The 21224-nt window shown below is 37.1% G+C and overlaps 1 protein-coding gene across 2 annotated transcripts; it reads left to right on the forward strand.

The window, feature by feature from the left end:
• Nucleotides 1-7907: 7907 nt before the first annotated feature.
• Nucleotides 7908-20017, forward strand: LOC117942982 (caM kinase-like vesicle-associated protein). Of its 2 annotated transcripts, none has more exons than XM_034868826.1 (11): nucleotides 7908-8152; nucleotides 15642-15782; nucleotides 15886-16017; nucleotides 16383-16457; nucleotides 16608-16746; nucleotides 16869-16989; nucleotides 17091-17166; nucleotides 17276-17406; nucleotides 17536-17614; nucleotides 17721-17808; nucleotides 18591-20017. In XM_034868826.1, the coding sequence occupies exons 2-11, from the start codon at nucleotides 15688-15690 to the stop codon at nucleotides 18900-18902; spliced, it is 1248 nt and encodes a 415-aa protein (XP_034724717.1). In that variant the 5' UTR covers nucleotides 7908-8152; nucleotides 15642-15687; the 3' UTR covers nucleotides 18903-20017. The 2 variants fall into 2 exon arrangements, with proteins under 2 accessions (XP_034724717.1, XP_034724718.1); XM_034868827.1 differs by having other exon boundaries at nucleotides 7921-8152; nucleotides 15639-15782.
• The last annotated feature ends 1207 nt before the right edge of the window (nucleotides 20018-21224 follow it).

The following is a 21224-nucleotide window of genomic DNA, read 5'->3' on the forward strand; positions in this document are numbered from 1 at the left end:
AAGTTATTTTTACATCCAGATTTATTATGTTTTCTTTGGTGTAGACATAAGATCAAAAAGCCATTTTATTGAAATTGTATTTGAGAAACTCTCAATATCAATGTAACGTAAAACAGTTTATCATCTGCATGCAAATTATGATAAGTGCTACTAGGAATAAATTGAGCAAGTGGATCCATGAAAAAGTGCATGTAATTTTTACAAGACTCTTCACATAAGACTAAAAGTTTCTTCTTATTTGCAGTATAATCTTGCACAGCGCTGCGAAGGAAGGTCTGGCTAGTCCACACAACATTCCCGGATAGGATAAAAATGTGCTCTGGTTTATTGGCATTTTGTTAAACCAATCACAATAATCTTGGGAGCCTCTGAGCGCCGGCTGCAGCAACGGTACCTTTGCAAAATAGCCTCAAGAAGGAACTTGTTTAGATGGAACACGTGCACGTAGGGAGACAAGCGCTAGGATTAAAATGGCTATTGAGTGTGTGATTAGAATTTTACTCCAAAAAAAGTTATTAATATTTTGATTTTCAATTCTAGCTCAGAAACTGTTTCCCAACCAGAGTTTAGAAGACCAACACACAGAATGCGGAAGGTGAGGGACATCCGGTCGAAAAGTGAGGGACATCGGCAAAACCTGTGACGGCACCGAAACTATCCCGTCGCAATGAAATGTCATCCACATGGATAATATGCTATTTAATGTGTGGTTTGTACTGAACTAATGTTTAACCTACAGTATGGACTTTGTCTGCGTATAGCTATGCACTTTCATCTTTACTTTGGCACATAGCTGCCTAATAATGAATTACTTACACACAAGGCGTGACAATTTTTCACGATTAACCAACTTTAAACAAACACAAGTTTAAGACAATTTAACAAACCATGCAAAAGGGTCAATTTAATATTTTGGTGGCTCAAGAAAGAAAAGTTAACCACAGTTAAAAATGTTACAAATGTAACACTTGAACATTCTCGGATACCTAGTTATTAGAGGTCCCCGGTGATGTTTTTTTCTTATCTCCGGAAATAGCCAAAGATTTAGCAAGTTGTTTACAGACTGTATTGATTTTGATATGTTTGATATATTTTAATTGTCTTATTGTTTTTTTTTTGTTGAGTAAATCATACTGATGAAATGAAGTTAATAGACTAATTAACAAATAATAATAATCCTGCTTTAGAGACATAAATTAAATGTGTACAATAAACAAATATAACACTGTTTGGTAATAGTCTGATCTCTCTGTGCTAAAAGACCAAATACACAAAGAGGTAAATCAGGTGCGGGTGTACCTCATCGGCCAGCGTACACCTTTATAGCTTCTATAAAGTGCCATAAATTCCTCATTTATCAGCGTCCTCCTCCATAACAATTGTTTTGCTCCTTCAGATTGCAAAACTCACACATTCAACATTGCCAAGTTTATAGTTTCACACTAGGGCCCAGCTTTTGAAACAGATCAACAGTGTGTGATGGGTTTCTGTGCCTGTTGTGTACTGCAATGGAGTGACAAAACATTCAGTCATTTCCTGTCAGTGTCACATCATGTAACCTCGGGCACATTGAACAAAAGTACTGAGGCTTCAACCATTCTACAGAGCAGACACTTTAATTACTGTATTAAGAGTTTCAGGATTTCTGAACTCTATTACATAAAAAGGGTTAAAAGAATGTAAAGGCTTGTGTTCAGTTTTCTCTTGGTGTTCAGTTTTGACATGTATGTGCATGATTACAAATATTTTAGATTTAAATTATGGTCATTTTGAGGCTTAGTAATTTGTTTTCATTTCCCAACAGCTGAGAAAACCACACTGGTGCATCCAGACATACAATACATACAGTATACAGTATTGATCAACTGACAATGACAGCATGAGAATGTTGCTGTAAACCAAAACTGTACAAGAAATTAAATCCCTTTCCCTTTATTTCAGGTCCACTCCTGTCCAGTCTTTTTCTCTAATACTTTTTCTATCCATTCCCACATCTTTTCTCTCCCGCTTTCTTCCTTGACCTCCACACTCTCACATTCATTACAGTGGTTTAAATTTTGCTTTACTAAAACTAATGTCAAGACTGAGGTTGTTTGGCAGAATCATCGCCATGTACCAGACATTTCTGATGATTATGTGAGAACCATTTCTGAGATAAAAGAATGATTGACGTATATTTAAAAAAATTTAAATTAAAAAGTGTTTATCCCTCTGAGGTCTTAAGGCTTTTTTAAATAAATTCTTGAATTATCCTTCTAGGGGTATTTGTATATTACCTGATCCCCATGTGTTTCATATCAAAATGTTGGATACAAATCTAAACAATGCTCAATAAAAGCAGTTAACATCAGTAAAACGTCGGCGGAATTTGGACTTTTGGAATGAAATGACATTTGGTTTGGGAATTTGTATCAGAATGCTAAAACATTTACCTTTTCTATCTATATGTTTCTCAGCCTACATTAACTTATGCACAATACCACTCACTCTTTAGCTTTTGTATGGTTCACCATCAACTCATTAGATCAAAAATCTTTATGTATCTTCTGTAGGATGATTTAACTAATTTCCCTGACCCACAAGCCTTTGACTTATGGGACACCGGCGCACCCAGAAGAAACCCATTGAGACACGGGGAGAGAACATGCCAACTCCCTGCCAATCTTAGGTGAGATGTTATTTCACAGGTCATTGTCATGTCATTGTGTTTTGTAAATAGAGAAGCCAAAATCAATCATGTCAGCTCTTGTTAGGGATAAGACAGGTTTGTAGACATAAAAAGGTTGATAGAAGAGGTTTTCTGTAATGCTGATCTGTAGTTATCTTTTAAAAGCCCTGTTGGTGCTTGTGAGCCTGTTGCTATGACAACCACCATTGGATACAAGTGGTGTGTAGGAAGGCATGGAGTTATGGTTGAAAATTAGCAAACTGCTTTATGCATGTTTAACAATCTATTGATAATTTTCATGTGTGTGTGTCTGTGTCAGGGTAATGACTAAAAATTAGTTTGGAGGAGTAATTCAGACATTCCAGAAAATGACATTCATTCATGTATTGAGTAAGACTGGGTGATATTTCTTCCCATTATTAATTCAAGGATTGTACAGTATATGCCTCAAAGTGAATACTGTGAGTACACTGAATATATATTTTTCTTTCAGCAACTCACTGAATAAGATGTTTTGCTCATTATCCTTATAGAGATAAGGGAGTGACCCATATCTCTCATGAAAATCAGTAGCAGCCCAGTACCTGCAACCAACATATGTAATCCAGTTATGTGCTATTGCGAATGGGACAGTAAAAGAGGGGCATTCAAATTTGAGTAAAAATTCTTTATTGATTTGGTTTCATGAAGTAGTAAATGGTGACCATCAAACCATGTTGATATAGTCAAAAGTATAATCATCATAATACAACATAGTTGTCAACAAGAAAGAATTTTAAATCTATTAACCATTTTAAATAACTGTGGATATAACACAGTGTAGGAAAGGTAATACTTCTACATCAGCAGTTATTTTCAACAATTAGGAAAAAAGGTCTCAAAGGCAGCCCTCATAGACTCTGAATAAGCACAAGAGAATTGAGAGATAACCTTTCCACGCGAGCAGGGAAACCACAGCAGTTATAAAAAGCAGTTTTGTTTGTTATTTTTGTCGCAAGAGCATGAACCAATAAAAATGAAGCAAACTAGTTTGTTACTATTGAATTGTGCTCTTCTCACTTTGTTAAGACTTTAAAATTAAAGTTGGGGACTCAGGTTGCGCAAGATATTTTACAACAAAGCTCACTTCTTCACCACAAAATTGATTGTTTGGCTTTAATGCAGAAATCATAGATTTTTTCCACCAGTTATGAGCTAATCGACATTATGGGCATCCCTTCTTGTCGTGTTGTGGGAGCTATGGTAACCTCAGTGTGAGGGTATCAACTGTGACACTGTGTCCCGCCTATACCGAGGCACAAACTTCACTCCACATAACTTGACCATGACCAACTGTCAAGAAAAAGCATTCTTGCACTTACTTTAAAGTTTTGGTTTTATTTGCTTGCTGAGATTTCTGTCACAATGTCAACACTGGGGCTGATTAAAATGTGATTCTTTGTGCTCATCTGCACCATGTCTTTTTTACATAGAAACAGGGTAACTGTTATTAGTCTGGATAATCCACAGAACACACTGTCAGCAGTTGTAATGGGATTTTGTCTGTAGTAGGTAGTCTCACTTATAATTGTTGGACTTGGGTTGTAGAGAATTACCAGGAGTATTTTGCTGTTCATTTTTACTTTTCAAAAATTGGAGTACTTTATGCAGTACAAGAGTTCTCCTCACATTAAAAAAATAAATAAATGTAAATAGAATTCTTCATGGCAGTGGGTATGAGTCAAACCATTCCATTATAATTTGGGTAAACTGAACACTCATCAAATCCAAATTATAAGGATGTTTTTTTCATGATTTCATTCATTCAGCGTAACTCTGACAGCTGTATTCATTTACACTTGAGCTAATTCTTTTTTAGCATTTTAACATGTTATATTGTATAATTGGAACAGTTTGTGTCCTCTGCAATACCTGTCAAGGTCTCCACTGATGCTTGTGAGAAGCATGCTTTCAGCCCTTCAAAGGTTTCCATCACATACCCTATGACTATTGGTTTTGGTTTCTATGACAACTAAGTTGAACTATAAATTGACTCATCTTTTACAAGCTTGAGTACAGGTGGAGAACAAAAGAGTTTGGTCAGAATATGATTTCAGGGCCAATCCTCTGCAAAACAAGGAAAACAACAAAAGAGTCTGCAGATGGCATGGCATTGTTTAACTGATAACTTATACTGTCTTTGTCTTTAAGTAAAATTGGCAATTTGTAAAACAAAAATTTGTAAAACAAAAATTTCCAAAAACAGCACTAGGATGATTTTATTTTCAAGTCAATTTTATTTATATAGCGCCAAATCAATACAACAGTTATCTTGTAGCGCTTTTCCATGTAAGAGCAGGTTTAGACTGTACTCTGTGATGTTATTTACAGAAATCCATCAATTCCTCCCATTGATGACTTCTGTGAGTTAAAAATGATATTTTGCAGTGCGTTGTGACACACACTCCTAATTTAGCTGTGAGCCTTATCCTTTGTTGCTCAGGTGGGCAGTTTTAGTTGGCTGTTTTTATAAGGCCTTATGTTCTTTTTTACGTTTTTGGTTGATCTAATTTAATTTGAATACATGAGAAAAAGTAATGCCCAAAATAGAGCTTGCAAGATGTTTTTTTTTTTTTTACATTTTCTTACTTTGGTTTCCCTGTCATAATATAAAACCCTGTAAAACAAGAAATATATGCGATTATAAGTTAGAATAAGTGGGACGCTGATGTGATATAAACAAAGACCATTTTCTCCATTTTCAAATCCTCCATGAAGGGACTGCAAGAGATTTCAAATACAGGTGAGAAGACAGACTTGGTGAAACAGTAAAGCAGGAGAGTCACTCGAGTCCATTCACAGACTTACAACTGCTTGATTAACTATATGCAGCCATGGTAACATGAGGATGAGCAGATCATTGAGTAGTTACAGAGAAGCACAGTGTGGTACTGCCTGTGAGCTTTGTGACGCAGTTTCCACTTTTGCATATGCTTCTACTGTAGGACAGACTAAAAAGCTTAATTACAACTGATATAAATCACATTACTTTCAACTGGCGATGAAAGTGACTGTTACAATTTAATTTAAATGATTTCGTGGCACAGCTACAGATATTAAGATAAACAGATTAACCGAATTAGAACTGTGCCTAATAAATGGCAACAGAAGGTCCCCTAAAGTCATATTAGGAAGAAAGAGTGTACTCTGAGTCAAAGGTCAGAGAAAGACCTAAAGATACAAAGTTAGTCTACAAGACTGATTAAATCTTCTAAAATGATTACGCAGACACCCCAGCCCCCAACTTTATATTACTTAAATTTAAATTTAACAATAATCGTCTTTTTACAAATGCCCCTGTTGTCTCAGAGATTTGAAAATGATCCTCACAGTTGCTTTAGGGATCCTCGCTGTGAGATTTCTTACTTCAAAATCACTTTTATTACAGCTTATTTCAAATGGCACAAACAATGCAATGTCTATGTCACAGAAGAGGCTGTTACTATGGTGACAATGCACCAAACTCATGAATGTCAATGGCAATTTAGCTGTTGTGTCGAGTGCATAGACATGCAATTATTAGAACATGGACACGCGAGTATGGAGTCAAGCCATATTTTTCAAAACGTAAAGACTCCTTTAGTATACATATGCACTGATGGGTGGCCTGCAATTCAGATGAGACACTGGAGAGGGAAGTCTTAATGCAGTCATACTATGTGTTTTATGTATGACTTGTGATTGTCATTATTATGGCGCTGGCACTCGGAGCTGTCTGAGCTGTAATACTTCACCTTTAATCTGAAAAACATCCAAATCTACCTGAACACTATTTTTGAGGCAAACTCTCAAACTCCTAACTGTGTCACTGAGTTCATCTTTCTATTTCCAAATTGTACAATTTCATAATTGTCTTTCTTCATTCTTACTTCCGATGTCTTAAAGACAGTTTAAGACTTTAACTAACACAGCTTTGATGGACTCTGTCGAGGATTGGAGGAGGATTACTGTATAAACCTCCCGCTCTAAACTTTTGACAGATAAGGGATTGCAGGACTCTGATTTGTGATACAGGATAAACAGTTTTGCTAAAACAACCAGAGTTGTGGAGAGCCATGTGATAAGGGGAGACAAAAAAAGAGGCAGTAGGTGGTATTGTGGGTAGGTGGGGAGCAGGTTGAAGATGCTCTGCCACTCTCTGTTATACCAATGGCCTTTTAGCGGCATTACTCATTTTAGGAAAGAGACACTCATGTTACATAAGCCAATGTTACAGAGTCGGCCTACCAGCTGAAATCCCTGCAGATCCTCTGTATACCTGTGCATATAATTGCAATGTGCTACGTAAGGCAGATCAGTGTTTTCTCTCGAAAGTGCTCAGCTACCGCATGCACACAGAGGATCCTGTAAAAATTAAAGATTGATGTGGTGGCCAGGTAACTTTGGAGATTTTAAAGACAATTGTTAGGTAACATAAGTGACATAGAATGTTTATATGCCTAAATGTCCAAAAATGTACATTTTCACAAAGAAATTGTAGAACAGAATGCGCTCAGTCCCATGAAACATGACATATTGGGGTCTCATCCATAACACATATAGTATGATTAAAAAACAAACACACACACACACACACACACACACACACACACACACACACACACAGCGTGGTAAATTTGCTTAGTTATTTTTCCACAGGTTAATTCTATGCGCATAAGGAAGAAGGGATACACAACACATATGCTGTCCAAATTGACAATCAATTTGCAGAGACTAGAACTCAAATTTACCACAGACAGTATGTCAAAATGCAAATCAGAAACCAGCTTATGGTAAGAAGCTCATAGCTAATGCTCTCTAGGATCAATTCAAGCCCAACAGTACAATACCCTGTCTCTAAACATTGCACTGCTGTTGACACTGACCCAGCGGTGTGTGATTTTGAGACTTCTTGGTTCACTTGAGCTTTGTCTCAGTCGTATCCTGTGGGATTGTTGCCTCTACTTTTAAAAAGCCTGCATTAAGAGCAAAGCTAGATACACTACCGTACAGAGAAATCAGCAGAGTCGACTGCCATTTGCAGCATGATTTGTGGATGCTATGTGTGAATGATTAAATTGAATGACTTGTTAAGGGACTTTGAGAAAAAAATCTTTCGATCCTGATCATTAACTGCTAAAAGTCCTAAGAATGATGATCCCGTCATCAAAACATTTGCTGCACTGGTGCACGCACACATAGCGCGCATAGTGGTGCACCGTGCACGCGCGCGCACATACTTCTCCTTCCTGCATCATAGCCCGCTGTACCATCGCACATTTACGTAAGCCTACTCTCGTGAACAAGCTGACCTGTTGTAAATGCTCGAGGATCTTACATCCCTTTGCAAGCACGCTGGCTGTAAAATCAGTGGAAGAAAAAGTGAAGCCTCCACAGGAAAATACTAGAACATTAGACAGAGGATTGGATTATTGATAGGCTAATTACCAGTTTACTTTATTAAAGGTAAGTGAACGCAATTTGTTTACTCTTTGGTTTCCATCTCAAGATTGCAAACCACTGCTGTCACAACCGTGAGAAGTGTATGTCGAGGAACGTTCTCCGGGGTGGATTCGTTCAGCAGCTGTCCTCTTCTTGACCACTTCGCGTAAAGAAGGCATGACTGGTTTTAGAAAAGTTTTGCGGGGAAAACATATTTTTGGTTGAAATATCAGACAAGCTCACGCGAATTAAGAAACGTGCAGGAGAGTTTTCTGCAACATCAGTCTAACCTGGGTGATGCGCAAATAGTGGAGTCTATTTAAACTGCCAAGCTGCTTCAGGAGCATTGTAGTAGGCTACATGTACAGGCTGCTGTTAAAGCCAAAGTTGATGCAGTATTCTCATTACGAGCCGCTCAACAAGTCTACAATATGAGCTTTACAGTTCAGAAAGAGTTGCTCAAACTGCGTTTCAGATTTACATGAAGCATGCTGATTGAGACTGCAGTGCCTCTTGAGTTCACATATTCACAGTCTCGCGGTGTCCTTGTCTCCTTGTCATTATTTGTCATCATTTCACACCGAAAGAGAGCATGTGATTGCAATGCCCACTTATTTTGCCAATGCTAAGCTGCCAATTACACATCCCAGACGGAGGACAAGTGCTCTGACACGTCAGGATAGTGAAGGTGCCTAAACTCTAAAAACCATAAAAGTGGAGCTCCAAAGGGTTACTTACTTGCAAAGGCTATTGTTGTGAATGTCAGCACTGAAATACACTTTGATAAATCATAGGTCATCGCATCAGAAATAGCATCAGAAATTAAACATGTAAATTAAGCACAAAAAAAGTTAGGAACCTCTACTGCACTGCCAGTTGGTTTGATGCAGACAACAGTAGACTTGCATGAGAAGGGATCTAGTGTTGAAGCACACTAAGAGAAAACAGGAAAGATGTTGAGGGGATTTTATACACACAAGATGATGCTATTGGAAAGATGTATGTCTTATTTATGAGTGGCTGGTATTTAAAGAGTAAACACGGTCTAAGGTTTATAAAGGGAAATGGATGAACAAACGATAGAGATAGAACTCCCTACAGTAAGCCGCTGCACGTACTGCTGTTTTTCAGAAACAGTGCCACACACACCTTCGTTTTTTCACAGGTATCTGTTTTTCTGTTCCCCTTAGCCTTAGTGGTCCGTTCTGAGAAACAGTTAAACATCTATCATTGATCAGAATGTTTAAAAGGCTCATTTGAATAGAGTGTGTGCCTTTTGTATATGTAACAGGTGTCAAGGCTTTTCTGATGCCGATGATGAATTATCTGAGATGAGGTGCAGAGATGATGCAATATCACGCCTTTATTTCAACAATAAAGATCTGAGTTCAAGTCTGCAGACATGCAACTGACCTGAGTGCGCAGCGGAACAATATTGTAAACTGTGAAGAATAGTAAAACCCTCCTGTGTGTGTCATAGGGCACTTACCTATGTAGTTAATTAAGTTGAAGTAGCTGCCATATAACTGGGGCACACAGTGTTTTCAGATTGACATGGTAAAACAAATGTAAATAGAGTTTATTTATTTATTTCATAAAAGTATTTGTTTTTATTAGTGTAAGATGAAATTTATTTTGTGAATATGTAGTTAACAGATGAGCTTTATTTTAGGGTTACTGAAATAAGTCACATATTTCCATTAATTGTAGCTTCATAGTGTATTCTGCTCCTTGAGTTAACAAGGGAGATATCCGACATTTTGTACCCTGCCTGTAATTCAGTAACAGTTAGATTGGCGGAGGGATATGATGAAGCACATTTTGTTATGAGTCTTGACTTGTCCTACGCTTGGAGAGTGTCATTAAAAATTGGACCAAGTTACACAGTCGAAGCTGTCTCCGTGCTCTTACTCTATTCACGCCCCAAAAGTAGACCTACTAGTATGTAATAACAATGAGTTAATAGTTAACTCTAACAATAACTAGCGTTACATTAGTTTGGTTAATATTCTGGAAAAACATGTTAAAAAGGAGTTTTGGCCACATGCAATGGGCAGTGATGACGTAGTATAGAGTACGCAGAGAGCTATTCTGCACGGACAATACCACGATGCACACTGTAGCACTTGGTGACCATGGCAACAAAACAACCTCAGACAAAAGTGGTCCAATGAGCCAGTGATGCCCGCAGAAGAGATGAATGGAAGCCCAAAGTAGGACTGAGTCACACTTATCAAAATGTTCCCCTCTCTAGTCTGGACTTTTAGAAAAACAAACACATTTCTTTGCTTCTGTTCAAGTCTGATATAATGTCCTTGAAAATTAAAAGTGTGAATGTGTTCTTTGTGTTCACAGCTAGCAAGAGCAACATTTAGGCCATAAATGAGGCATTACAGGCTTTAAAATTTGGCTCAAACAACACCACCACCATCTGTCTCCTGTCACCAAGCCGTTCCCTTTGAAGAGGCTCGGCTGTGGCCAAATCCACAATTCTCTCTGGCCTACTGCCACCATCTGACATCTGACTTTGACCAACAAACCTGAGTTCTAAAATAGCAATATAAAGACTATTTTATGACAAAAAGGCAACAAAACCACTTATTTGTTGTTATGTAGCAAAAACATAACATTTCTATTATTTTTTGTACATCTTCATTCAGTGATCACATGTTTTTTGTTTCTTTTTTTTAGATGGACTGTGTGACTCTGTGTGTGCTAGTAGGACCTACAAAAAACAAAGCAACAGTGAATTAGCCATACAAATGAGCAGTTACTTTGGGGAAAATCATCATCCACCTTTTATCTCAGTTGCTCAGCACGACTCAGCAGGCATATCAGTTAAGCTAAGTAAAGACTTTTAAAATGTGAAATTGTGATTTAGCACCTCTGCTTGGCCAATTGGTATGTTATTAAATGCCAGAAAAGAGAGCTGAAAAAATGTATCATCCCTTCAGCAAAGTTGAGTATGAGTGTCTGAGATGTGTTGAAACATAATTTACCTTTAGGTATACTGTTTCCCTTTGGCCAATCAGTGTAAATCTGCAACCGCTGGAAAACTGTTTGGTTGCAAATTTTACTTCTAATTATAACACCCTCATTATATTGTTTAGTGTAATTTCCAATGTTAGTTGTGTACGTATGACAAGTTGAAGATGTAGGAAATTGGAGATGATCAATTACTGAAGTTTTTAACTGCTAGAATGTTGTCCCAAAATACAGAATTTAACCAAATGTTGTCAAAATCTGTCTTATATGTTTAGAGCTTGAAATGCCTTATCCCTCCTGTGTCAAAGCTGGAGAGTCGGAGATGTGTTAGAGTGAACCATGTCTTTTAGGCCTTCAGGCCATCTTAATGTTATTGCATCTCACAACAAATCCTAATTTTACTTAATAGAATACAATATAACTGGCATGACTTATATTTGTTTGTAGTTAATCAGAGTCCAGTTGTTAATGTGATCCAGATGTGTGGGATTTATTTTCCAGGAGAAATATGTCCCTTCAGAACCTGCAATTTATCATTAAAGAGATATTTACTTTTACAATCCTTTTGTATTATAATTAATGTTTTCTTATAGGCTGTTATCAATTGTCATTAAATAATACAATATAGTGTAATTATTTAAAATAACTCTGACCCCCCACATTGTGTTCACTGTTTGGTTCTTCCAAAGCTCTGCGACAGTCTAATTGTGAAACACCATTTACATTCACAATAATGAAGAACAAATCATTCACATCGTTCAAAAGGCAATGATAAAAGAGCCCTGATTCAGCAAAAGTCAAGTGCCTTCTATCTTTTTCTTCATCTGGTGAAGGAGAACAGCCTTTTTATCTCCAAGATTGCTTTGAAAGGGGAGGTGGAAACAACTGTGCACAAAATTCTGTCTGAATTATACTTAGTGTTTAGTGTTTGGTGCACTGGGACTCAAGCTCCCGAGAACAAGTGAATGGATCTAGGATCCATTTTGAGGTGTAATGATTGCATTAAATTGTCTCGTGTCTGCCTCGCCCCTTAACCCGGTCTTTTTGAGGTGGCTATTTGGTGTGGTTAGAGAGACAGAGGCCACTAAAGTGTACCAGAGGGGCTCATTCAAGATGAGATGAAATACTGCTCAGACATGGCTTGATTGATTTGGTTCAAGCCATTACAAAAGTGACCATGAATCTGATGACGTCTGTAGATGAAATAAACCTTGCAAAAAAAATCATTATGGAAGAGGTAAGGCATGGGAAAAAGGAAAACAGTTGTTCTTGTGTGCATCATCTGTGTGCTTCTATTCGTCTGAATGAGCATCATTGCGCAGGATTGAGGCGTCTATTATGAAAACCCAGGCAGAGCAGTTGTGTGAATCTAGGTGAGAGCCAGAAAACACTAATGGTGAGTGTGAGTATTGTTCTCGCAGGATTCATGTAGAGGATGTGATTTAGCCAGAGCATCTAATGCTCATCATACTCCAGACTAATGGTAAACTGATATTCCTCCTCTTTAGGACAGAGGAGCATGCCATTGTATCACTCATCACCCAAGCGGTGTACTGAAATACACAATTGTTTTGGCTAGAGCACCACTGTAAGAGATGGGCTTGTAGTTTGAGTATTTTTGTTCTCTCAGCCTTTTTTTTCATAATGATCAACAGATATTAGAGATGTGAAAAAGAAAGGTAAAGTTTGAACTCATCTTCTCAGAAACTACCATACTAGTCAACAACATCCTGGAATACTCAATTTGGACAATCCTTACAATTATATTACAGGACCCAAGATAAAAACAACACGTTATCGTTTCCATATGTGACTATAGTGTTACTGTAGCCAATACGAAGAAAGAAAATGTGGTATTTTGTATTCAACAATATTTTACCTCTGTAAAAATACTGCATCTGTTTGTTATTGACAGCAGCACTTTTGGCCTTCTGTAAGGACTGTATGTATGAGGGAAGTTTGAGATAAATGACTTTGATTGTCACTTCTCAAAACGCTTTATCTGGCTATAACCTAAATAGTTTTACTGCAGTGAAGATCAGACCATATGAACATATGAGGCCCCGCTGAGAAATTAAGGAGAGGGAATATTACTATAAATGTACTTAAAAATGTACATATCTTGTGTTGCTTGTGCAACTCTTTTGGCAGAAGATGATTTAGTAGTGTTTTTGTCAATGCATGACATGTCTGTTCTTGAGAAATAAGCTAAAGTTGCATAAAAAAACAGTTGTGCAGAGTCGTTTTGCTTTGTGCTAATAGATGTTTTTCATATAAGGAAAGGTAAAGTTACCAATGTTAAATCATTTATCCCATTTTCTTTCTGAGGCTACTGTAGACATGCTACTGTAGATTAACAAATTCCACTAGTAATGCATGAAAAAAAAAGTATTTAATACCAATTTGGACCGGTAGGTTTAGATATTAGAGTCTTCACTTCACTTCTTCTTCACAGCCTACTACCCCTCCTGGGGCATAGGCCGCCGACAAGGGTTCTCCAGGCACTCCGGTCCTGTGCAATTTTCTCTAGTTGGCCCCAAGAGTGGCCTGATATTAGAGTAACATGTAGAAAAAGACCTACAGCACTGGAGCACAACTACTTAAATACTTGTTAATGTATAGTACTCTAAATGAATTGAAAACTATTCTTCTCCTTGCTTTACTATATAGATGAGACTGATAGGATCCACTAAATCAGTATCAATAAAGAGGCCAAAATGAGGAACATCAGTGGAAACGGACTCTCTTTAGTTAAAATAACCAAGCAATTTACAAAAAGTAACACTTTTATATAAGCTCCACAGCAGAGCTCTGACGAGACTGGATCACAGAGTGATGAGTCCTCTTGTGGACAGTAGCACACTGCAGACACCACTGTCTACTGTCTTCAACTAAAGGGCTCCCTTATGATTCACAAAACATGAGATGTTCTGCGGGAGGCCTTCTATTTTGTTGCTGGCAAGTAATAAACAGAAATAAAGCACATTAATAGACCATCTCTTTAATGTGCAGTCTTCAAATTCCATTTTTTTATATTTATAAGATCACTCAAGCTGGGAGAAATATCTGCCTCTGATAGGGTCTCGACTGAGGTTCCAGACAGCACCTCAGTCAGAATTTCTCTACTCCCACTCTTCCGTTCTGGCTGCCATTTCTACTGTAAGGCCTGCCAAAAAACTGGGTCTCTTTTTATATAAGCATCCTATTTTACCAGTTATATCTAGCTGGTAGTGATGGACCTGTGTAGTATTCTGCTGTGCAGCTGCAGCCATTCAAGTTACCCTCATTTAAAGTTGTATGTATTTATATGTACCGTAAGTGTTTAACTCCACTTCTGCTGTTAATTGCAACAAAAGGGTTTCACAAGTATAGTGTAAAAACAGAGAGTATCTTATCAAGTAGGCATTCATGTTAAAGGGCATTGTGTGGGTGAACTCATTTTATTGGGCTTTTTGTTGTTTACAGTTAGAAATGTTATGTTTATTGGAAGAATTTATCCTGCAGTTCTTTATGTTTTGTTACAGATATACAGTCAGCTGTTACCTCGGTCAGCAGAGTGAGACTGAGCAGACTACGGGTGTATTTATTAATTTAATCTACTATAAATATGGTTGGATGATAATATATACTGAGATTATAAAATGGGTCTATAGTCAGACATTTTACAATGGTATTAACATTTTGGTATATGTAATTTCACAGTGGTTGTATATATATGTAAATAATATTACAGTTAAACTTTGTTGATTGTAGTTTAAATAGATGTTATGCTGATTCCAATTTCAAACATATTTCTATTAGTTGATCACAACAAAGTACCTCTACAAATATGAAAACTGTGAGCCAGTTGGATGTGCAATGTGCATGTCATTATAACGGCCATATTTCACTGGTTTAAAACACAAAACTCTTCTACACTCCTCCATCTGCTTTCTCAACTTTCAAGAGTCTTTTGAAAGATTAAACAGATGGACAAAAGTTAAAGCAAGAGCACAGGGTCAAGGCTATCTGAATATTCTTTTGTGTAGAAAGCAGACAGACGAATAATGCTACAGCTTCTGCAGTGCAGCGCTGACTCGCATCAGAGTGGAAAGAATCGAGCCAGGCAGTTCACTAAGGTTGATTATGTTCATTTATATGTTCATTTTTTAATGTTGTTTTGCTTTTGTGATATTTTGAAATAATTTGCTCCCACAAGATCAATTACACCTATTGTCAGATGAATGACCAAAAAGATTCAGAGAAAGAAATTATTGTGTGCTCAAACCGCTCCCTATAAATGTTTGTTTTTGGTGCCGTCACTAAGCAACAGTTTCCACCATTTCCATTATTGCCATTAATGAAAAGGTTTCTCTGTAAAGAATCATTTTCATATTTTGACACATTTTACAGCAAGACATTAACAATGACACTGTTTAATGTTATTCATCCCCTGTGTTCAGATCCACTTTGTACTGTGGAGATGCACGTCTGGCAAAATGACACTGTACTATTGAGTTAAATCTAACATGTTGCATATTATCAGCAGGTTTTGTTGTGGCAAGACATTCCCTGGCTACAGGGCACAGACTGCCATGCCATTTGGTTGTCTGACACTCGGGGAGAAGAAGGATTACAGCAATCCCTCAGAGGTGGCCGACAAATATGACCTCGGACAAATTGTTAAATCGTGAGTGCATCTTTGTTAGAATATTGTGTATATAAAGTGTGTAAAGACTTATAAGAAATAAGAAATCTGGCCCAAATAATATGTACATTTTCTCTTTTAACAGAGAGGAGTTTTGTGAGATATTCCGGGCAAAGGATAGGAACACCTTGAAAATGTACACCTGTAAAAAGTTCCACAAAAAGGATGGAAGGAAAGTGAGGAAAGCTGCCAAGAATGAGATAATGATCTTGAAGATGTAAGTGAAGTCTTAAGCTCCTCATAATAGAGCCTACGTGTCTGGAGCACTTTCCTGGCACTGACTGAGGCAAAGTATGATGACAAATGATCAGCAAAATTCTTTCTTCAGGTTGAGCCAAAGACAAAGCAAAGTCTGGTGCAAAACCAACATCCTGAGTTTTTCTTTTGCAAAATATCTAGCGTAGTTATCAGTTTTACCCTAACAGTCCTGAATGTTTGACATGAGCCTGTATAGCTCTGTAGCTTGCACTACTCATTGATTCTATTTATTGCTCATCTTACTCCCACTTACATCCCTCCATTCTCCTCCTTTCCCTCCTTTAACTCTCTCCCCCCTTTTCCCACTTTTCCTGCTTTTCAAAGGATAAAACATCATAACATCCTCCAGCTGGTTGACACTTTTGAAACTAAGAAAGAGTACTTCCTTTTTCTGGAGCTGTGAGTATTATTAGACGCACTTGAGAGAAATGTCGGCACCGAGTGTTGTGCACTGTGCTTCCTCAAATTGTGTAAAACTGATGTTTTATTCAAAATGTGTTGTGATTCGATAAGTCATATGCATTTAATCTGGATGTCCCGCCTCTTCAGCGCTACAGGCAGAGAGGTGTTTGACTGGATCTTAGATCAAGGATACTACTCGGAGAGGGACACCAGCAATGTAATGAGGCAGGTGTTGGAAGCTGTAGCTTACCTTCACTCTCTGAAAATTGTCCACAGAAATATTAAGGTATATCACACTGCTGACACCTACTGAAAAAATAGTTGTATTTCATCACAGGATATGTATAAATAACTGCTCTTTGTGAAATCTTTTGATTTTGATAAACCTTTATTTGTTTACTCACACAGCTGGAGAACTTGGTGTACTTTAATCGTTTGAAGCACTCCAAAATTGTTATCAGTGACTTCCAGTTGGCAAAACTGGAAAATGGACTCATTAAGGACCCATGTGGGACTCCAGAATATCTTGGTCAGTGACATAAAACCAGATTAATTAAATCAAATTTTAACTAATGTAATTTGATAGGTGTGTAGTCATACAATTAAAGTGTTTCTACATGTGTTGCACAGCTCCTGAGGTGGTTGGGAGGCAGAGATATGGACGACCTGTGGACTGTTGGGCCATAGGTGTCACCATGTATATACTGTAAGGGCTCCCAAATACAGGCTACTACATTCAGTTTCTTAAGTTCATTTAAGTAACTTCATTAACATGTGTGTTTTTCTATAATACTCTTATTCTGCCAACACGATAGTTTGTCTGGAAACCCTCCTTTCTATGATGATGCTGATGAAGACGATGATCGTGATAAAAATCTTTTCCTAAAGATTTTGTCAGGAGACTATGAATTTGATTCACCATATTGGGATGACATTTCAGATTCTGGTAAGAGATAATCAGTTTATTAAAATGCATAGTAATGCAATTGTGTGTTGCATGTTACAGATGGTTTGTTTCAGGACTCAATTTTTGAGAAGCAGTTGCTAAGTTCACTGTTTTTTGTTTTTTTTACAGCGAAACACTTAGTGGCATCTTTGATGGAAGTAGACCAAGATCAGCGATTGACTGCACAGGAAGCTATTGCCCATGAATGGTAAAAAATAAAGTTAAATAAAAAATAATTAGTGAGAGCAACACAACTTTTATGTTATTACATTTATGTGATATTTATGAGATAATTCTTTTATTCTTTCTCTCAGGATTTCTGGAAATGCTGCTTCAGACAAGAACATCAAGGATGGCGTTTGTGCACAAATAGAAAAGAACTTTGCCAAGGCCAAGTGGAAGGTACCACTTTTAATATAGCTCATACTGTATGTCTATACATTTATTTCTCATATATCATTTTTCAATAAGTAATCAATAATTAACACCATTTAAACTGCTTAAAGAGTAATATGCATACTGTACAATTGGTCATTGGGACTATTGTTTGCCTATCCTTTAGCTAACGGTCTTTCACTTATTTCCCTCAAACATAGTAACTTCTCATGTCTAATGTTCACAAAACATTTTCATGTTCACAGTTTGACTTGCAAAACTGCACACAACATTTTTATTAAAAAAAATTTTTTTAGATTGTTTGCATGTTATTGGTGATTTTTACCTCAGTTGAAGCCTGCTATTTTGTTATTGTTTGTTTTTTACAAAAAAAGACAGCAAGTGTGGGAGACAGATTTTATGAATTGTAACTTTTTAGGGCCCGAGCACCAACAGCAGCAAAGACCCTATTGAAACTGAAGGATTTATTCTTTTAGTTATTTGAATTTTTATTTGATGCTTTGGCAATATTGTCTTTGTTACACGCATGCAAAGTAAGTGAATTGAATTAAAAGCGCGAGAGAGAGACAGATAGAGAGAGAAAGAGAGAGAAAGAGAGAAAGAGACTAGGTCTTCAGCCTAAAAAAATAAATATCCCAAAAACAATTAGTTATCAATATAGCAGGTGGCATACCACCAAAGCAGACCACATCTGAATTTCAGTCTGATGCCTTCCCCAGAGCATGCAGGATCAATCTGTAAAATACGTTATATGCTATCACTTAATTGTTACTTTTAATTACTCACAGAAAGCTGTTAGAGTGACCACCCTCATGAAGAGACTTCGAGGGTCCGAGCAGGGGGATAGTGGGGCCTCCGGTCTTGCTGTAGGGGCTGCAGCCGACTCCAACAAGCACAGCAGTGCTCCTGCTCCTCCAGGTGGCAGCAGCGGAGGTGTCGCTGCCAGTCTACAGGCTGTTCCAAGTGAAAAGGCTTCTGACACACAGACTGCCACCATCTCTGCGCTCTCCCTGCCAAGTGCAGCCAGACAGGAAGAGCCGCCACGGGCCCCGTGCAATGGCGATGTTCCCCAAATGTTGCCACAAAGAAAGGGAGAATAGGCGTCAAACGAATATGAGAAGAAGACCCTTGCCAACCAAAAGCACATGTGAAATAAAGCCAATACATCTGGCATGATGATACCACGTCTATGCTGTTCGACTACCCCCCAGTTTGCTGAGTTATTTCACAACATCATGCATTTCATCATTTTTGCCTCCTGTATATTAGTCTATTGAATAGTGTTCTCCACTCTCCCTTGTTATTTTGTGTTTGAGTCCCTTTAAAGCTAGTTGCAAAGTAGCTCTTCTTGTTTCCTTTTCCGTGAAAACTGTAAAAACTCATAGTGCAATTCGGTGAATCTTCAGCTCATCTTTATTTATTAGATCATTGTATATAGACTTATTTGTCTGTTTCTACAAATTGCTAGTTTTCAGCTTTCAAAACATACAATCCTGAGTTCATGTCTTGACTTAACATTATAGGTTGAAAGATTTGGTTAATTGATCATATCAAGATTTGAAAATATTTTAAATATGAAAATACTTTCCTGCATGTTACATATATTAAATGCATTTTAAAAAGGTAAATTAACAATGACACACTGATTACTGTCTTTAAAATATTTGTATAAGTTATTACGTAACAATTAGATACAATCGTGCATTAGTGGATTGAACTTAACACTTATACTAGATATCTATTTGTTTATCTTCAGTGCAGTACAACATCAGTCAAATTACAATCTTAAGGCAGCAAGAAAGCATATTTTTAAGTTAAAGTGCCTTAATATTTGTTGCAGTAATGTAATAAAATGTTTCAAAAGAAACAACTTACAAATTACTTACTGATTTCTTTTAAAATGTTTTAGCTGTTGCTCTTTTGCCCTTCTGTTCAGTTTTACGCTAATGTATTGATACTTGTGTTCCGTCCTGTTTCACACTTCAATTAAAACTGAAAACTAACTTTAGAGTGTTGTATGTGGAGTGATGTTTTATTGTTGTATTGCCACTTGTAATAAGTCAATTTCAGAGATTATAGCCGAGTCCATACACTGCACCACTATGTATTTTTGCATTGGATAATGTGTTGTTTTTTTTAACGTGTGAATTTAGCAACATTTAGCTGAGCTAACAGGTTGCTACAACGCTTGTGAATGAATAAAATGAGCAATACTTATATTGCTGAAACTGTGATTTTTTTTTCAAGTTGTCCCTCACCGACAGTATGTATTTGACAACACAGACCACTCCACCAACCAGATCAAAACTTTTAATAATTGCAAACAACCTTGGTCATTTTAAGAAATAGTGTTAAAGAATATATTTTAGGCTACATACCTTTTTCTCAGTATTTAAAAACATATACATTTTCAGAACGAATATTTGGTAATAGAAGCTTCAAGAGGTGATATTTAACATTTGAGTGGTATCAGAACATGATACCATATTGTATGCATTGTTCACTTAACAGCCATAGAATAACTTTGGTCTTTGATTTGATTGATTTGAATGAATGAAGCAGGGGTAAATTAATTGGCAAAAGATTTTTTCTTCTAAATCCAAATAGATTTGGACTCTATTTAAAAAAACAAAATAACAGTGGTAGACAATAGTTTGATGAATATCAAGTGAAGGCCGTTCACTGATTTTGACACTGAGATTTGAGAGGTATGCCATACTCGTATACTTTAAAAAAAAAAAAAAAAAAAAAAAAAAAAAAGTAGGCCTTCTAGCTACTTTTTATGGCACCTAACATAATAAAACATGACAGTGGTTGCACGTAATGACCGCTGGAAGGTAGCAATCCGCCCCACAGCGTCTGATTTGTATGCCGTGAATACAACGAAGAAGAAGAGCTTCGTCTCCGCTGCTGCAACAGAAGAAGAAAAGTGTGGGTACACGATCCGTCCTGCCTACACGATCCATTCTGCGCATGCGCACGATGTTCACGCATGCGCATAAATACGTAGCTGAAAACCTGGCTGTTTCCCTGCACTATTGGTACCACGCATGCGTCGGAACACTTGACGGCCAAGCGTCACAACGGACAGCTTTTTTTTTTCATTTTTCATTTTATTAACAAAGAACAATTATATCGCCGGTATGTACATATACGAAAAGTCAATACCAGAGGTGCATATACAGAATATATATATATATATATATATATATATATATATATAAAATTATGTATTAGCATTTTTTGTAGGCCAGACTTTTTTGTAGTTCACAAGTGCTCAACATGTAATCTACACTTTTTAGTAATTCTTTTAAAATAAAGATATTTAAATTAACACTTGTCATTGATCCAAAACTGTGTCCTGACATCTGTGTACCAGTCATAGGTGACATTATTATTAAGTGATCAACATGTAATCTTTT

Source organism: Etheostoma cragini, chromosome 4 (genome assembly GCF_013103735.1).
Source record: "Etheostoma cragini isolate CJK2018 chromosome 4, CSU_Ecrag_1.0, whole genome shotgun sequence".
Taxonomy (NCBI): domain Eukaryota; kingdom Metazoa; phylum Chordata; class Actinopteri; order Perciformes; family Percidae; genus Etheostoma; species Etheostoma cragini.

Coding starts and splice junctions, on each gene's coding strand:
- LOC117942982 (XM_034868826.1), top strand. CDS start 15,688: ATGCCATTTGGTTGTCTGACACTCGGGGAGAAGAAGGATTACAGCAAT. Junction 16,018..16,382: donor GAGATAATGATCTTGAAGAT/GTAAGTGAAGTC, acceptor TGCTTTTCAAAG/GATAAAACATCATAACATCC. Junction 16,747..16,868: donor TTGTCCACAGAAATATTAAG/GTATATCACACT, acceptor TTACTCACACAG/CTGGAGAACTTGGTGTACTT.